Consider the following 13,782-nt stretch of genomic DNA (forward strand, 5'->3'; position numbering starts at 1 on the left):
AAAAGCAACATAAAATTACAAATCATAATACAAAGAATAGAATAGGTAAGTACAGTAACCATATAAACAGCCCACTAATATTATCTAGCCCACCCCCCTCCCCTCCCCCCCACCAAACACTGCCCCACTCAAACTCTAGCACAAAACTCAACATTACATCAGTTAGTATCAGCAATAAAAAAATTCAAATAAACGTCCTGTTGTTTTTTTAAAAAGCGCTTCAATGTTCCGATGCCTTGAGTTCAGCTTTACCCTCACATAGAATACATAATAGAGATAACGTCCCACCCCGTCACTTGCTCTGCAAAAACACGATAGACATGCATACAGTTTTCACTGTTCGACCCCCCCCACCCCCATCAATAAACATTCAGGGCCAGAGGATACAATATACGTCAACCGTAGTGGTGCTTCAATAAAACGGCAAGTTTCCGCCGCCTTTCTTGAACCCCGTGAGTGAAAGGTGGATCCAGTGGTTTCCCTGAAAACACGACTTGTCCAGGAGAAACTGAGGCCGACGTTCAGAGCGCAGCGTTTAGCTCTGATTCTTCTGTCGGCTCAGATCCCTGGTTCAAGATGGTAACAGATTTCCATTATTTAAATATCAGAGACACAAAGCACAGCATGACAACTGAAAGAGTCCCTGCCTGAAAGGACGACAGGGAGCGAGTGGTGTTGCTTAACTATTCCACGGCTTACTCCGACCCACTTGTACTCCCAAAATGGAGCAATCAGATCAGTGCGAGTTCAGTACATGTTCCCTTAAAAAACGCAGCCACTATCACTGAAACTGAAGGGTCTCCTGTGTGTGGATCTGAAACGTGTTGGCCTGCTTGTTCTTGTAGTTGTTCAGGTCCACACACAGCGTCTATCACTAGATATTCAAACATGATGTTAGTATCCTCGATGCTGGCCTGTAGAAGACAGTCAATAATAATGAAGACACACAAACTTACATCTTATACCCTTATTACACTTTGGATGCTTTGTACAATAGTGCTGAACTTAAGACCTGCTTTTGTCATGCTTGATCTGATATATATAAATGTGTCAATGCACTGTATACTACAGTACATGTGTTGTGTGTGTATGCGTGTGTTTGTAGTGTTTGGATGTGTGTGTGATGTGCAAAGGTGTGTGTGGTGGAACCTGCACCACACCAACAGTGAGAGGCTCAAATATGGCTTGTGTCACACATGAAGCGTGCTGCCACCCATAAGAGAGCTTCCTGTACATTTAGGGCCACGGAGGTTAAAACAGAGCGAGGAGGTGTGATGGCCCATCCCGGCACCGGATCTGAATCTTAGTCATAACGTCGACACGCACAATCCATGGCCCTACACTACGACGAACACGATTGGATTAATCACATCAAGACATTTGGGAAAAAAAATCAGCATGAGGGTCGATGGGAACGAGAGGCGGACTAACCTCGGTAATGAGTGCTACTGGAACAAGACCTGGAGAACAGACTGTGCTGTGAGACCACAAGATAATGAATGATACACGACAGAGAATCGGAAGAAGTGAAAGATTATTCTGAATAAAAGAACTGAATCATTATTAGATGGTGCACTGAGCAGCTACCGTGTCACCTTACATCTAAAGAGCCTCCAAATCCAGCCAGAATATCCCACTCTGAAAGGGAAGTTATTCACGTGAGACTTAAAGGAATTTTGACACTTAGTAAAACACTTATTTAGCTTTCATGCTGAGGGTTAGATGAGAAGATTGATACCACTCTCATATCTGCGCGTTAAATATTATTATCAACAGCCAGCAGGTGGTTAACTTAGCTTAGCATCAAGACTGGAAACATGGGAAAACAGCAAACCTGGCTCTGTGCAAAGATTACAAAATCCACCTGCAAGAACAACAAAAACAAGGTCACGTTCTGGTTTTATGAGGGGTTGTGACTGTGTCTCGTCACGGCACAGTTGTGGTGGTATAAATTTTCTCACCTTACTTCCAACAAACAAGCAATCGAAAGCATTTCCCAATTTCAAACTACTCCTTTAAATCTGACTTCTTCCTGCTGTAACCAAGTCCGTGTTGTCTCCCCAAAGTCAGTAAATGCTAAAGGTCTACAGCGTTCTGTTTAGAGTTAGCAGATCTAGTTAGCCTCGTCGAGCTAACCCACACTTCTAAGGCTCTTCTATTAATGCCAAAGAGTTATCCATAAAGACTGTGGCCTCCCAAGACCCGTTTTCATCACAACCACACACTCGATCTTGACCACATACACGTAGGACTGGGTTGGGAAAAAAGCAACAGAGGGAAATTAAACTAACTCCCTGCTGCAATTTTGTGGACAGTAAAAAGCTAACCCTACAGCACAGCCAGGAAATGAAGTGGAAGCTGGCCCTTCAATGATCTCATCAAAGTCAGACAGTATGAGACATCCGACCAGCCACACAAGCTATGACGGTATTCCAGCCCAGACCCTTGTGTTTCCACTGTATCAGACAGTAAAGGACAGGAGATGGACCCCAAACCACACAAGTAGAGTAAGTTAGTGTTAGCTGGACGACAGCTTGGGAAATGCCCTGGCAGTCAGAAGGGTGTCCGTTAACAGGTAAACAGGAAGTGGAGGAAGGGTGAAAGGAGAGGGGCACCTGCTTGACCAGCGTTTGTCCACCGGAGAGAGAACTGGTCGAGCCGTGGAGGTATTCTTCATACATACACGCGCATTGAAAAAACAATAAAAAGAAAAACATCAATAATGAGAAGTCTCCATAAGCCTCCTTCACTTGCAGCCGTCCAAGTCATCAGGATGTCCTTCATTTCTTTCAGCACTGCCTCAATCACACTCATACGAACATGCACACTAGCACATTATCCAGGTGTCCATGGAGATATGATATACTCTCAACGCTTACGTCTATGGCTCAATCATTCAGCAACACGTCATACTTAAAAACATCTGTGTGCCTTTTTGGATAAAGCACACTGCTGATACTTCGAGTCACATTTTAAAGCTGCAGTTCAAAACGATTCCCCCGTTAAAAAACGCATTTGTGAAGTTGTTTAATCTCAGTTGTTGATTTTAGTGTTTTACTGTGACTCTCCGCCGCACAGATGGATACAGTTAATGATGTATTAAAAACCAGTCGCACCTTTAAAAGAGGAAATTATTTCAACATGTGTTGTATTGAAAGGTAACCTAAAGGTGTGCTGCTTCAAAGACACACAGATGTGACAAAAAAAATTAATAATCACACATCCGTTCTTCCTCACGCACACTTTGCAAACATGCTGACGTCACACTCACGCTCTCATTCATACACACGCAGAGAGGCTGTTGTTTGTTTCTCAGGCATGCTGTGCAGCCAGGTCCTGGTTGATGAAGCGCCGTAGCCTCTCCAGGTACTGACTGTAAAGCTCAATGTCGTTGTGACCCGCCCCCTCCACCCAGAGGGGCTCCACGGCCTTGGGGCAGCGCTCAAACAGGGCGAGGCCGTGGGAGAAGTCGATCACCTCGTCCTCTGTACCGTGGATGATGAGCACTGGAGACGGGATCTTCGACACTTTCTCAATGCTGGAGGAAAAATGATGCAAGGCAAATTAGGGTGGGTTATCCATCAGTGTTGCTCACCAGTGACAATAAATAAAGGCTTTTAAGTCGAAATGTTTGAGATGCATTTAAATTATTTTACACACAAAATCTTTTTTTGAGTATCTCCAACCCCTTAAACACAACCATGAACTAGAGATCCTTCAACAAAAGCACAAACAGTCAGCTGTTGGACGAGGATTAGATTCGGATCCAGATGCTAATTACAGCAGTACTGTTCAGTGAGAAATTGTTTATTTTTCTGAAAATTTCTAAAGAAACCATCTACTGAAAACCAGATGGGGAGTTTTGTTTATCTGACAAATCAAGGTACTTCATCTCACTCGCAGCAAAAAATAGGAATCCCAGTAAGTGCAGCTGTTGCCACGGTAACTACTGGTGATCCAAATAAATAACCAAACAATAAAATGGTGTAAAAACCCATTACTGCCATAATGAAGGCATGCTAAATGATATGCAAGATTGCCCACAGTGGTCTAATGTAACCTGACATTGTAATGGGGAAATAGATGTAGAAATGGTATGGAAAATTCTTCGTCTCATAATGTATTGTCATATTGCACAACCGTATTAATTTACCAGACTTTTGTCCAAAATGAATCACAATGAGAGCACTCAACCTCAACAGGAACAGCACCACGTGTGTCACACTGCTTCAGTGTTGCAATACAAGTACCTGACAACTATCAGAATTTCAGTAGAAGCTGGGCATCTACAAATGTACTTTGGCTCGGGAACATATTAGGCAACAGCAGAGATGCTGATTCCACCACAGAAATGATTTAAGAGGTTTTACCGAACAATAGTAATAATTTGTCAACATTCAAATATCATGTTAATGAAAACATTCAAGTAAACGCAACAGCTTTTCTGCTTTTTAAAGACTATAGTATTGAGTGCATTGTCACTTTACATTTCCTAAAAAATAAATATCATGTGTCAACACAGAAAATGCAACCAAATGATGTGCCCTGTTGAGAAAACTTACTTCGGGAAGGCATCAAAACAGTATGTTTTCTTAGTGTCGGGGAAAGCCACTCTCATGCCGGAGGTGAGAGGAGAGTGGAGGACCACAGCAGCACACTCGAACCGTGACGCCAAGTCGACCGTGGGCACCGTGCCGATGCTCTGTCCGTACAGGATGATATTCTCCGGGCTGATGCCATACCTGAGACAAAAACAGACACAGATAATTCTGTCAGAATGATGCAGGGGGACTGATGTGCAAAGTAAACGGTGTAAATTTACATATGGAGATTAACTAAGTTTTATTTGCCTTTCAATATAAAAAAAAAACTAACCACCCCTGTAATTATTAATACATGTTAATCATAGACAGTTAGAATATAACAGAAAGTTTGAATTAGATCATCATTAGAAAAGAGCATGATGACTCATTTGCCTCTGACTGCAAAAGCCAAATACAAACTATTAAATTACACCAAGCGGGCATGTTAACATACATGTTTAAATTCTATCTTATGCATGAATTAGGGATTGTCTGAATAAAATCAGAATCTTTTACAACATAAATGTTTCTTTGTCCAAGTTCTTAATTTTTTAGTGGCCTCAAAGTTCCCCTGTTGCCACCGGGGAATGTGAGATTCCTCTACCATTAGGCTCATTACGCAGACTGGCAGCAGATAAACGGAAGGATTATTTATCAGAATTTTAGATGCTGCCACTTCCTGCAGAGCAGAGTGTAACAGCCAATCATCAGCCTGTTTGATACAGAGCCATTGTTCATCTTTGATTTGACTGGTTGATGGTCATAGAGAGGGTAACGTGGTCAGCAGGGACAAATGCCTTGTTCAACTGAGCCAACCAAATGTTATTTTCACAAAAAGGAACTGGCGCATGATGTGAGTGAGATTTATCTTCCAAAGACTCTCAAACTGGAGTTTGGTGTTTGTTGGCTGATCATTTCGGACCCTGTGAGAACAGGAACAAACAGATTCCGCCTGCTTACCGGGAGCGCAGGGCATGCCAGGCAGCGTCAATGTCAGCGTAAAGATTCTTCTCAGAGGGCTTGCCAGTGCTAACACCGTAGCCTGAGTAATCGTAGGAAAAGATGTTGCAGTTGATGCGGGTGCCTAAGCCGATGTAGAAGCTGCTCATCTGGCCCAAGTCTACGGCATTACCATGGGAGAACAACACTGTAAACCTGAGACACAAAGGAACACAAAGACAAAAGAAGGAAGCAAAGCAGTCATTAGGTGAAGGAATAACTTTGGAATTGTATAACATAAATATTTGTATATTTTTCCAACTAAAGACAGGAAAGCTTCCATGTTTAAAGCACAAGCTAAACACAGAGATAAAGGGTTGTGATCTGTGTGTGCGAGCAGAATCAGTCCGAGGGTGTTCAGGGGTTGATGTGTGTCTCACCTGGCATTGGGGGCACAGCGAATGTACATGCATCCCACCCTGTTCCCTCGGCTGGATCTGGTCAGGAATACATCCGTCACATCCAGCTCTCTCTGTGAATACTGGAACTCCGCTCTCTCTGTGAGATGAAGCTTCCACCTGCCCTCACTACCACCGCCGACACTGCTGCTTCCACCACCTCCTCCGCCACCTCCCCCTCCACCACCAGCACTGCTGCTGCCGCCGCCACCACCGCCGCCGCCACCACCTCCACCTCCTCCTCCTCCTCCTCCTCTATCACCTCCACTGCTAGTGCTTAGCCGTGAACGCAGTCCTGGGGCTCCGAGCGAGGGCAGAGCAGCCCCGGAGCCGGAACCAGAGGCAGCTCCAGCTCCAGAGCTAGGATCTGGGTCAGGGAGAAGAGCGTAGGTTGGCTCTGGAGGGAGGAAAGCCAGCTTGGCTGCAATGCGGCTGGGGCAAGGAGGGCAGCAGAACAGGCAGCATAGCTCTCGTATGGACAGACCGTTCATCTTCTGGTTGAAAAATAACATGGGAGACAGAACATTTAGTTAAAAACAGAATAAAAGCATGCAAAGCAAAGCATTTCAGCTGTAATTAACAGCTAGGTTTCCCTCAGTGTTTGATTTTAGAGGCAGCCCACCATGCTTAAAATGAAGAGCATCTCCAGTCGTCAGAAGAAAATGTAACATTTCAATGAAATACAATATTAGACTTTTTAAGCTTCAGGGAAAATGAGCGGTAGAATTACGTCACACAACAAAAGCCACATATTCAATTCATGAGGAAAATGTTTCGTCTAGATTTTGAGAAATGATATGATGGGTTGTGCAGGTTTCATTTAAATTTCCCATCCCACATCCTTATTTGACTTGGCAGTGTTTAATCAGAGGAGAATCAGCACCAAAACAATGGGTTATCAGAGATATAGAGCGCTACCACCTGTGCCAACTACTTCCCCGGGGGAAACCCTGCAACAGTGTCCTGTTATGAACCTACCTGGATTCAGAAATCCCTGGGTCTTGAGCTGAACTGGCACACAACAGTGCCAAGGTTTTCTGGTCTAGTCAAGGAGCCAGCTGGATCTTGTTAAAAATAAATGATAACACATTAAAATGGCTCCACATCATGTGGAAATACACTGTACAAGGCAATGTTTGGTTACAAAGACAACTTATTTGGGCTGATGTATAGCTCTTTCTAGCGCTGGTATACAGTGGCATAATTAATATAAAAAGCCCAATTTAAAAGCTTACTTTATAAAAGCTGTCTGCAGGAAATAAATAACAGTACACAGACACTGGTCAAAGGGTAATAAGTAATCTATGATTACAGCTATGAGGAAGAGATAACTCGGAATCAAAGATAACAGACAACCCGGACATAAAATGAGGGTTACGAAGTCCTTTGTTATTGTCATTTAACAGCACCTGTGAACAAATAGCGTTTATTAGGGACAAGTTGTATGCATTTATCCCGAGGCTGCTAAAGCTAATCTCGCATTGGGATTAAAGCGATTCAGATGCCCTGGTGTGATTATGGACATTGGTGACTAATTAAAACACCCCCACTCACAGACACAGACAGCCACAGGGAGCGACTGATATGCTAATGGTAGCTACATGGTTAACAACGATATTAACCTCTAACGTTAGCCAGTGATGTAGTCACATAACGGGAGCAGTACGCTGACATAGCACACATGCAACTGGAAGTGAAGAAAGGCGACACAATATTGATGTTATGAGTCATCATTTACTGAACAGGTTAAAGCCAGCTTGCAATCAAAAATATCATCACTTATCGTTAGCAAGGCTACCAGCTAGCGGCGGCGGCTAGCTCGCTACCTCGCTAGCCTCTAAGCTAGCTACTTACCGATTCACAGTAGGTCGGCAGGCAGGCTGGTGTGCCCCTATATTTACACAGAAGCAGCACAAGACTTCGAAAACCCTTCTTCCGTCTTGACATGGATGGTTTCACTCAAGTCTACTGACATTTGTCGGTGGCTAGCTAGCTGAAATTCATGGCAACCAGATTTTTTTTTCTACTACTGCCCGTCTAAACCCGGAAGTGACGTATGAGACGATTCGTTTTTTAAAACTTTATTACAATGTGCCTCGACATTATTGATCATAATCTCATTTATAATGCGGTTAAAGTATTTACAAGCACGTGTATATTAAATAATAATAATAAAAAACGTAAATATTTCCAAATTTACAGTTTTGTTTTTTTGTAGGTCTGTTTTTCAATTGCTGTCAAGACAGTAGCTTCGATTCCAAAGAGATTGTTTGTGATAATTGCTAATACCACAATAGTTATAGTAGGGTTTTCTAATGGATTCATATTATAAAAGGTTTGATTGGATTATGACATACTGTATAAAACCATACATTTAACATAACACACTTCTCCAAATATTAGCAAAACCCAGAACAAAGGGAAAACAGCAAATGAATAAATACAATCAGACATAGGATCATGGAAGTTAAAAATACAATAAAGATATAACATAGAACTAAAAAAAGAGTTTGTGTTTTATATTCTCTTGACTCTTGTAGTTTAAAAACCTTGTCCAGAATGAGTAGTGAACAAATATTGACATCCTTTACTCAGGTACCACAGGTACTGCATTCAAAATCTTACTTAATCAAAAACACAGAGGTATTCTTCCTGAAATGTACTAAACTAATGGCATTTGTGAGTTTTTTTTTTTTGTTACATTCTTATTACATCTCTACATTATGCAGTGAAATGCTGAATTTTGAAATACAAAATAGACAACCAATAAATATATAAGCAAAAAAAAATAGGGCTCTATAATAATGCATGGTGTTTTAGAAACTGTCCTAATTTGAATACAAAATATTATCTCTATGTAACTTTAACTGTGAAGAAAAAAGTACAATATAACCAACTTAAATGTAGCAGTAAAAAATAGAAATAAAAAGAAATTTCCACATAAATAAAAAAAATATTACTATATATATTTATTTTATTACTATAAAAAATGTATAGGTGTATATCTCAAAATAAAGAGAACATTCACTTTTTGCGACTGTTCAGCATTAGAAGGCAATAGTAATGTGATAAATGTCAGATGTTTATCTGTACATTATATATTGCACATAAATACCAATATAGTCATGCATCAAACGCATTAGTGATACTATTTTTATTATTTCTCTATTTCATCATTTCCCCCAAAGAGCGCATGGTGTAATTATTTTTTCTTTCACACCAATCTTTATATTGTGTTTAAAGATAAGCTATAATGAGCTATATAAGTGATAAAGTCTGATTAATCTTATTCATGTTTTATTTACTGGTTTATATAATGTTGCCTATATTATGACTACTGTAGCTTTAAAAGCCCTTTAAATTCCCGAGCATCATCAAACACCTTTTTTCCATAATGGTTTGTCACAGAATGTGTATGTCTGTGTGTGTTTGTGTGTGTGATAGAGAGAGAGAGGGAGGGAGAGAGAGAGAGAGAGAGAGAGAGAGAGAGAGAGGGAGAGAGAGAGAGGTCCTCCATTCATCATTGATCCACTGCAGGACTAGGTTTCAGGGGCTGTGAATTATGGGCCCCTGCTGTCACTGTGACTGCTCTGCGTTTGGACATTTCACCTCGACACTGTAAATTTTCTAAGGGGGGATTTTACATTTTTGCTGACTGCTGATTTCAAAGCCGAAGCCTGACCAAGTGCAGACAGACAACCGGCCGGCCCCCCCTGAATGAAGACTTAGTCCGCAATTGCAGGATTTGGGATTTTGAACAAGGCTGCACCGAGAGAGATAACGTGATCTGGATCACAGAAACGCTCACTACGTTTCCATTTACACGTTAAGACTACAGACTTTTTCTTTGAAAAGGAACAGAAAAGACGTTTTGTAGTGCACTGGGCGTTTTGGACGCGCTCGTTAAATGGTGATGCTACGGCGGCGCGCAGGGACCATACAGGGAAGAGACAGGTGAGGTGCGGCTGAGGAGCTGCTGTTATTTCACTGAGGCTTTGGATACCGAGAGCCGCGCTATCCATCAGCCCCTTTCTCCACAGAGAGGGACACGAGCGACCGGAGAGGGCGAGCTGGCGACTGGCACCTGCCTCCGCCTCCCTACCTGGCCATCTGGTGCGGTGAGTGTTCCAAATGGAGGGACTGGGAGATGGTTATGTGTTAAAGGAGACAGGGGGGTGGATGGGATGAACAGGTATATACAGCGTGTGCGCATTTTTATTACTGCCACCAAACGCGGTGCTGCATTATTTCTCCTCCGGGTGTGTTTGGATCGTCTGGACATGTGTGGACATGAACTGCTCTTTGTTTCTGCTTCAAGTTTCATGTTGAATCCACATCATCTTTGTTACATATCATTGTTCTTTCACGTGTTGCATAGGATCCTCACAGCGCTGGGTTTGAAGTGATGTCTCAGCAAAATAAGGGCTCGTAATTCTCGCACATTTTAACACTGCAACGCAAAGAGGAGCACAAAGCCTGATTGAAATTCTTATTTGGATCACGACCCGGATCGTAGGTCGGGATGTAAATGAGGCTTATTGCTTTCAGATGTTGTATTTAATCTTTAATTGTCCCCCTGTGTCAATGTTTTATTCAATATTTGCTTAAGGTCTCCTGTTAAAGGTCACATGTGATGATTTGGAGGCACATAAAGCCAATTGATTATGTCATTACTCAGTCAGAGCAGAGAAACAGGAGTGGCACTGAGCACACTGTTTATGAAATTAAACATAGCCCAGTTATTAACGATGCCAAATATCTTTGTCTTAGTATTTAACTTAGACAGCCAATGTCAACACAGATCCAAACACAGCTGCTGGAAACTGAAACATTCTCTAAAATATGTCTTTTGTCCAAATTGTGTCTTGCACACTCTCAATAAATTGCACACAGCACAGTCAACAACCTCCTTGGCCCAAGTTAAATGCTCACTCACTGCGTCCCCGCTCTTATACTGAAGTGATTTAGTAGTTTTATGTAATTTATTGTTTACAGCTTCATCCTTCACACTAAAAGCTATCCAGCTCCTACAGAAGGACTTTAACAGCTCCCAGCTGCTGCTGTTTATGTTTGTGTTTCAGTGTGAGGTGAAAGGAAAGAGATGGTTGGAGACAAAAAAGAAAAGGAGGAGGAGGAGGAGAGACAGAGTTATAGACAGACAGACTGGGGGATACAAAGGATGAAGTGTGGCAGATAGCAATCTGCCATGCAGGCTACAGTGAGGATGTAAACGGCAGAAAGAAGAAAATGATGGAGCAGGGAGCTGAGCGTGAACGAGCGCTGAGAGGAGAAGGGCTGCAGACAGCAGTCTGAGCGGGTGTGAATGGTCTCCCTGTTAGCCCCGCTGCCCACACAGACAGCCTCACAGCAGCCGTGCGAGCAGGTGCTAACCCCACCACACAGCCACCGCAGGGAACAACAGGTGCAGCCACTGTTTCCCCTCAGCCTCCACCCGCCCATCCCGAGCATACAGCGAACCCCAAAAAACACCCCCAGCCTGCACTGAAGGCAACCAAATGGATACTTCAATCCACATTTAGGAAAATAGCACACAAAGGCCAGGCTTGAGTAATTCAATTAGGAAATTAATTACGCCGCAAACAAAGTTGGAAGCACTTGAAGCAATAAGGCCGAGCAGGCTGCAGGTAAAAGCAATCTAAGAGAGCCTGAGGGTGAGACAACTACCCACAGGGACATTTAATGAGCTCTATTGATCACACAGGACCCTATTCAATCACACATGCTAAGCCGCAAACACGCCATCTCAAGCACGGGGGGGAAAATGAGAGTGGATTGCAGCATAATACAGAATGCTCTCAAAGGGAGTAAATGGATGGCAGATTAGCGCGTTGGGATTACTAAAGAGCACGTTTCTAGAAATGTGTAAGAAAACAGTCTGAGATCTTCTGAATGTGTGTGCGTGTTAAAGAGAGGGAGATGAATCAGACAGAAGATGTTGGAAGAAGTGAGTTGTTACCTAACAGCTCCTCTGTTCCTTTTGCCAAGAGAATACGTCAAGCAATCGGCACAAATTTCTTCTCTTTACCTCTGCTGCTCAGAGGGGAACATTGACTGTGAGGCTCTGAGCTGCCACTGAATCTGTTGTTTTCTTTCCCTGCTTCATATCAGAAAATGGGATTGATTTGTTTCTTTTTGCCAAACCTGAGCTGCACAGGACAGCATCTTCAATCTACCATTTTTCTATCAATCTTTGAAAGCAAGACTCACTGTAGATTTCTCTGTTTTCGCACAGTCTGGAGAAACCTCCCACTCACTGTCGCCTATGTATGAAGGAATGCCAAAGTGTGCTCTTTTGGTGTTTAGATAAACTTTAAGTCACTTTCTAAACTAGCTCTATCAACTCCCATCAGCGCCCAAGTAACCACCTCGCTCTGCTCCACAAAGTAGACAGGATTAGACTCTAATCTGATCAGAAAATAAAGCAAAGTTATGACTAGCGCTAAGAGATTTAGAGGAATGCTTATTTTACTAAAAAGCCGCCAGTTACAGGAGTCCCAGCCTCACACAGAGCGCCATGTTTGTCTGGAGGGGTTCTTAAGTACGAAATCAAAAGGGTGTTGAAATGTGCAGACCTGAAGGCAGTAGGATCAGAAGGAACCTCGCTGGTCAGGCATCTGCTGCGTGACCTATTGCAGCAGGGTGCTCCTCTGAGCGAGCACCTCAGGGAGCTATTGTGCAGGATTTAGGAGGGCGGAGGGTCAGGAGTCACGCAGACAGGTATATTCAAAATAAACTCCCTCATGCAAAACCTTCTCCCTGTTGATGTGAGAGGTGTTCAGGAGCCTAACTGGCTTTTCCCGACAAGCCTTTCCAGATGTTAAGAGGAGAAAAGTAACACCACACAGGCTAAAGAGCATCACCTGTCCATGGTCCCGTAACCACAAGATAAATGATGCTCATGTGGCTGCATGATGTGGATTTGGTTGCCGTTTCAGCCGCATGTAGCGTGTAATAATACCTGGCAGTTGTTTTCAATGTAGAAACCCCTCATATACTTTACAGCGGCCATGCATCTTCAGTTTTATGACTCTCTGTCTTCGATGATTCCTCCCTGGAGGTGCAGCTTCTTCTTTATGCATCCCTGTGCACATTGTGTGGTCTATAACGCGCTAACACATGTGTTCATTTTGCAGAGCGTTGCTGCTCTTACTGTATCACCTTAATGTCGGCTCAGACACGCCTTCATCCAACGACCAGGCAGATGTGCAATGGCACATGCACTGTATATGAAAGTGTGCATCATGCATATTGTATGTGTGTGTTTGTATTAGTGTACGTGAGCTAAATATTCTGAGTTGGTTTGTCCCTGAAACGAGCCCGTCTCTTTGCATGCAGCTGCTCCTCCCGTCTAACTGCCTCGCAATTTGGTGGTGAGTGATATCGCAGCTGTTTCAACTCACAGCGATGGAGGTAGTCTAATCTTTCACCTTTCATGGTCCCATTTACATCGTACAATTGCAAAGTGAGAACAGGACTCTCCACTTTACACTCTCACTGACGCTCTCACACACATTTCCACGCACACACACAAACAAATAAGCAAAGAACAAAGTAACCTTTTCTCAAATGCCACCACTGCTGAGGCTCTTTACTTTCTACTTCTTTGCAAAAAATCGAGGAGGTATATATGTATATTTCTCGCTAGCTTGGTATATCTTCTTAAATGTCTCTGCTTTTGTTGTCCAACAAATTCAGCGAGGACCTAAGCCAACGGCAGCTTTAGTTATGGCAGCTTAGCCACAGGGATTTGGAAGACTTTTTTATTTGGAGATAAAGGCGCA

At 42.9% G+C, this 13,782-nt stretch overlaps 2 protein-coding genes across 3 annotated transcripts in view; one reads left to right on the forward strand and one right to left on the reverse strand.

Moving 5' to 3' along the window:
* Positions 1-111: 111 nt before the first annotated feature.
* On the reverse strand, positions 112-8,011 carry LOC138612009 (alpha/beta hydrolase domain-containing protein 17A-like). Of its 2 annotated transcripts, none has more exons than XM_069685299.1 (6): positions 7,835-8,011; positions 6,959-7,044; positions 5,963-6,471; positions 5,544-5,738; positions 4,563-4,742; positions 112-3,538 (listed from the first exon to the last, which is right to left on the reverse strand). In XM_069685299.1, the coding sequence occupies exons 3-6, from the start codon at positions 6,469-6,471 to the stop codon at positions 3,313-3,315; spliced, it is 1,110 nt and encodes a 369-aa protein (XP_069541400.1). In that variant the 5' UTR covers positions 6,959-7,044; positions 7,835-8,011; the 3' UTR covers positions 112-3,312. The 2 variants fall into 2 exon arrangements, with proteins under 2 accessions (XP_069541400.1, XP_069541399.1); XM_069685298.1 differs by having other exon boundaries at positions 5,963-6,474.
* A 1,790-nt stretch (positions 8,012-9,801) lies between these two features.
* Positions 9,802-13,782, forward strand: part of LOC138611369 (semaphorin-6B-like) — a 32,056-nt gene continuing 28,075 nt past the window's right edge. The window contains exon 1 of the mRNA XM_069684435.1: positions 9,802-10,098. The gene's annotated coding sequence lies outside the window, so the exon portion shown is untranslated. The remainder of the gene's footprint in view (positions 10,099-13,782) is intronic.

The sequence above is a fragment of the Semicossyphus pulcher genome, unplaced genomic scaffold (assembly GCF_022749685.1).
Source record: "Semicossyphus pulcher isolate SPU_LCO1_2020_fin unplaced genomic scaffold, fSemPul1.0.p SCAF_7, whole genome shotgun sequence".
Lineage (NCBI taxonomy): Eukaryota > Metazoa > Chordata > Actinopteri > Labriformes > Labridae > Semicossyphus > Semicossyphus pulcher.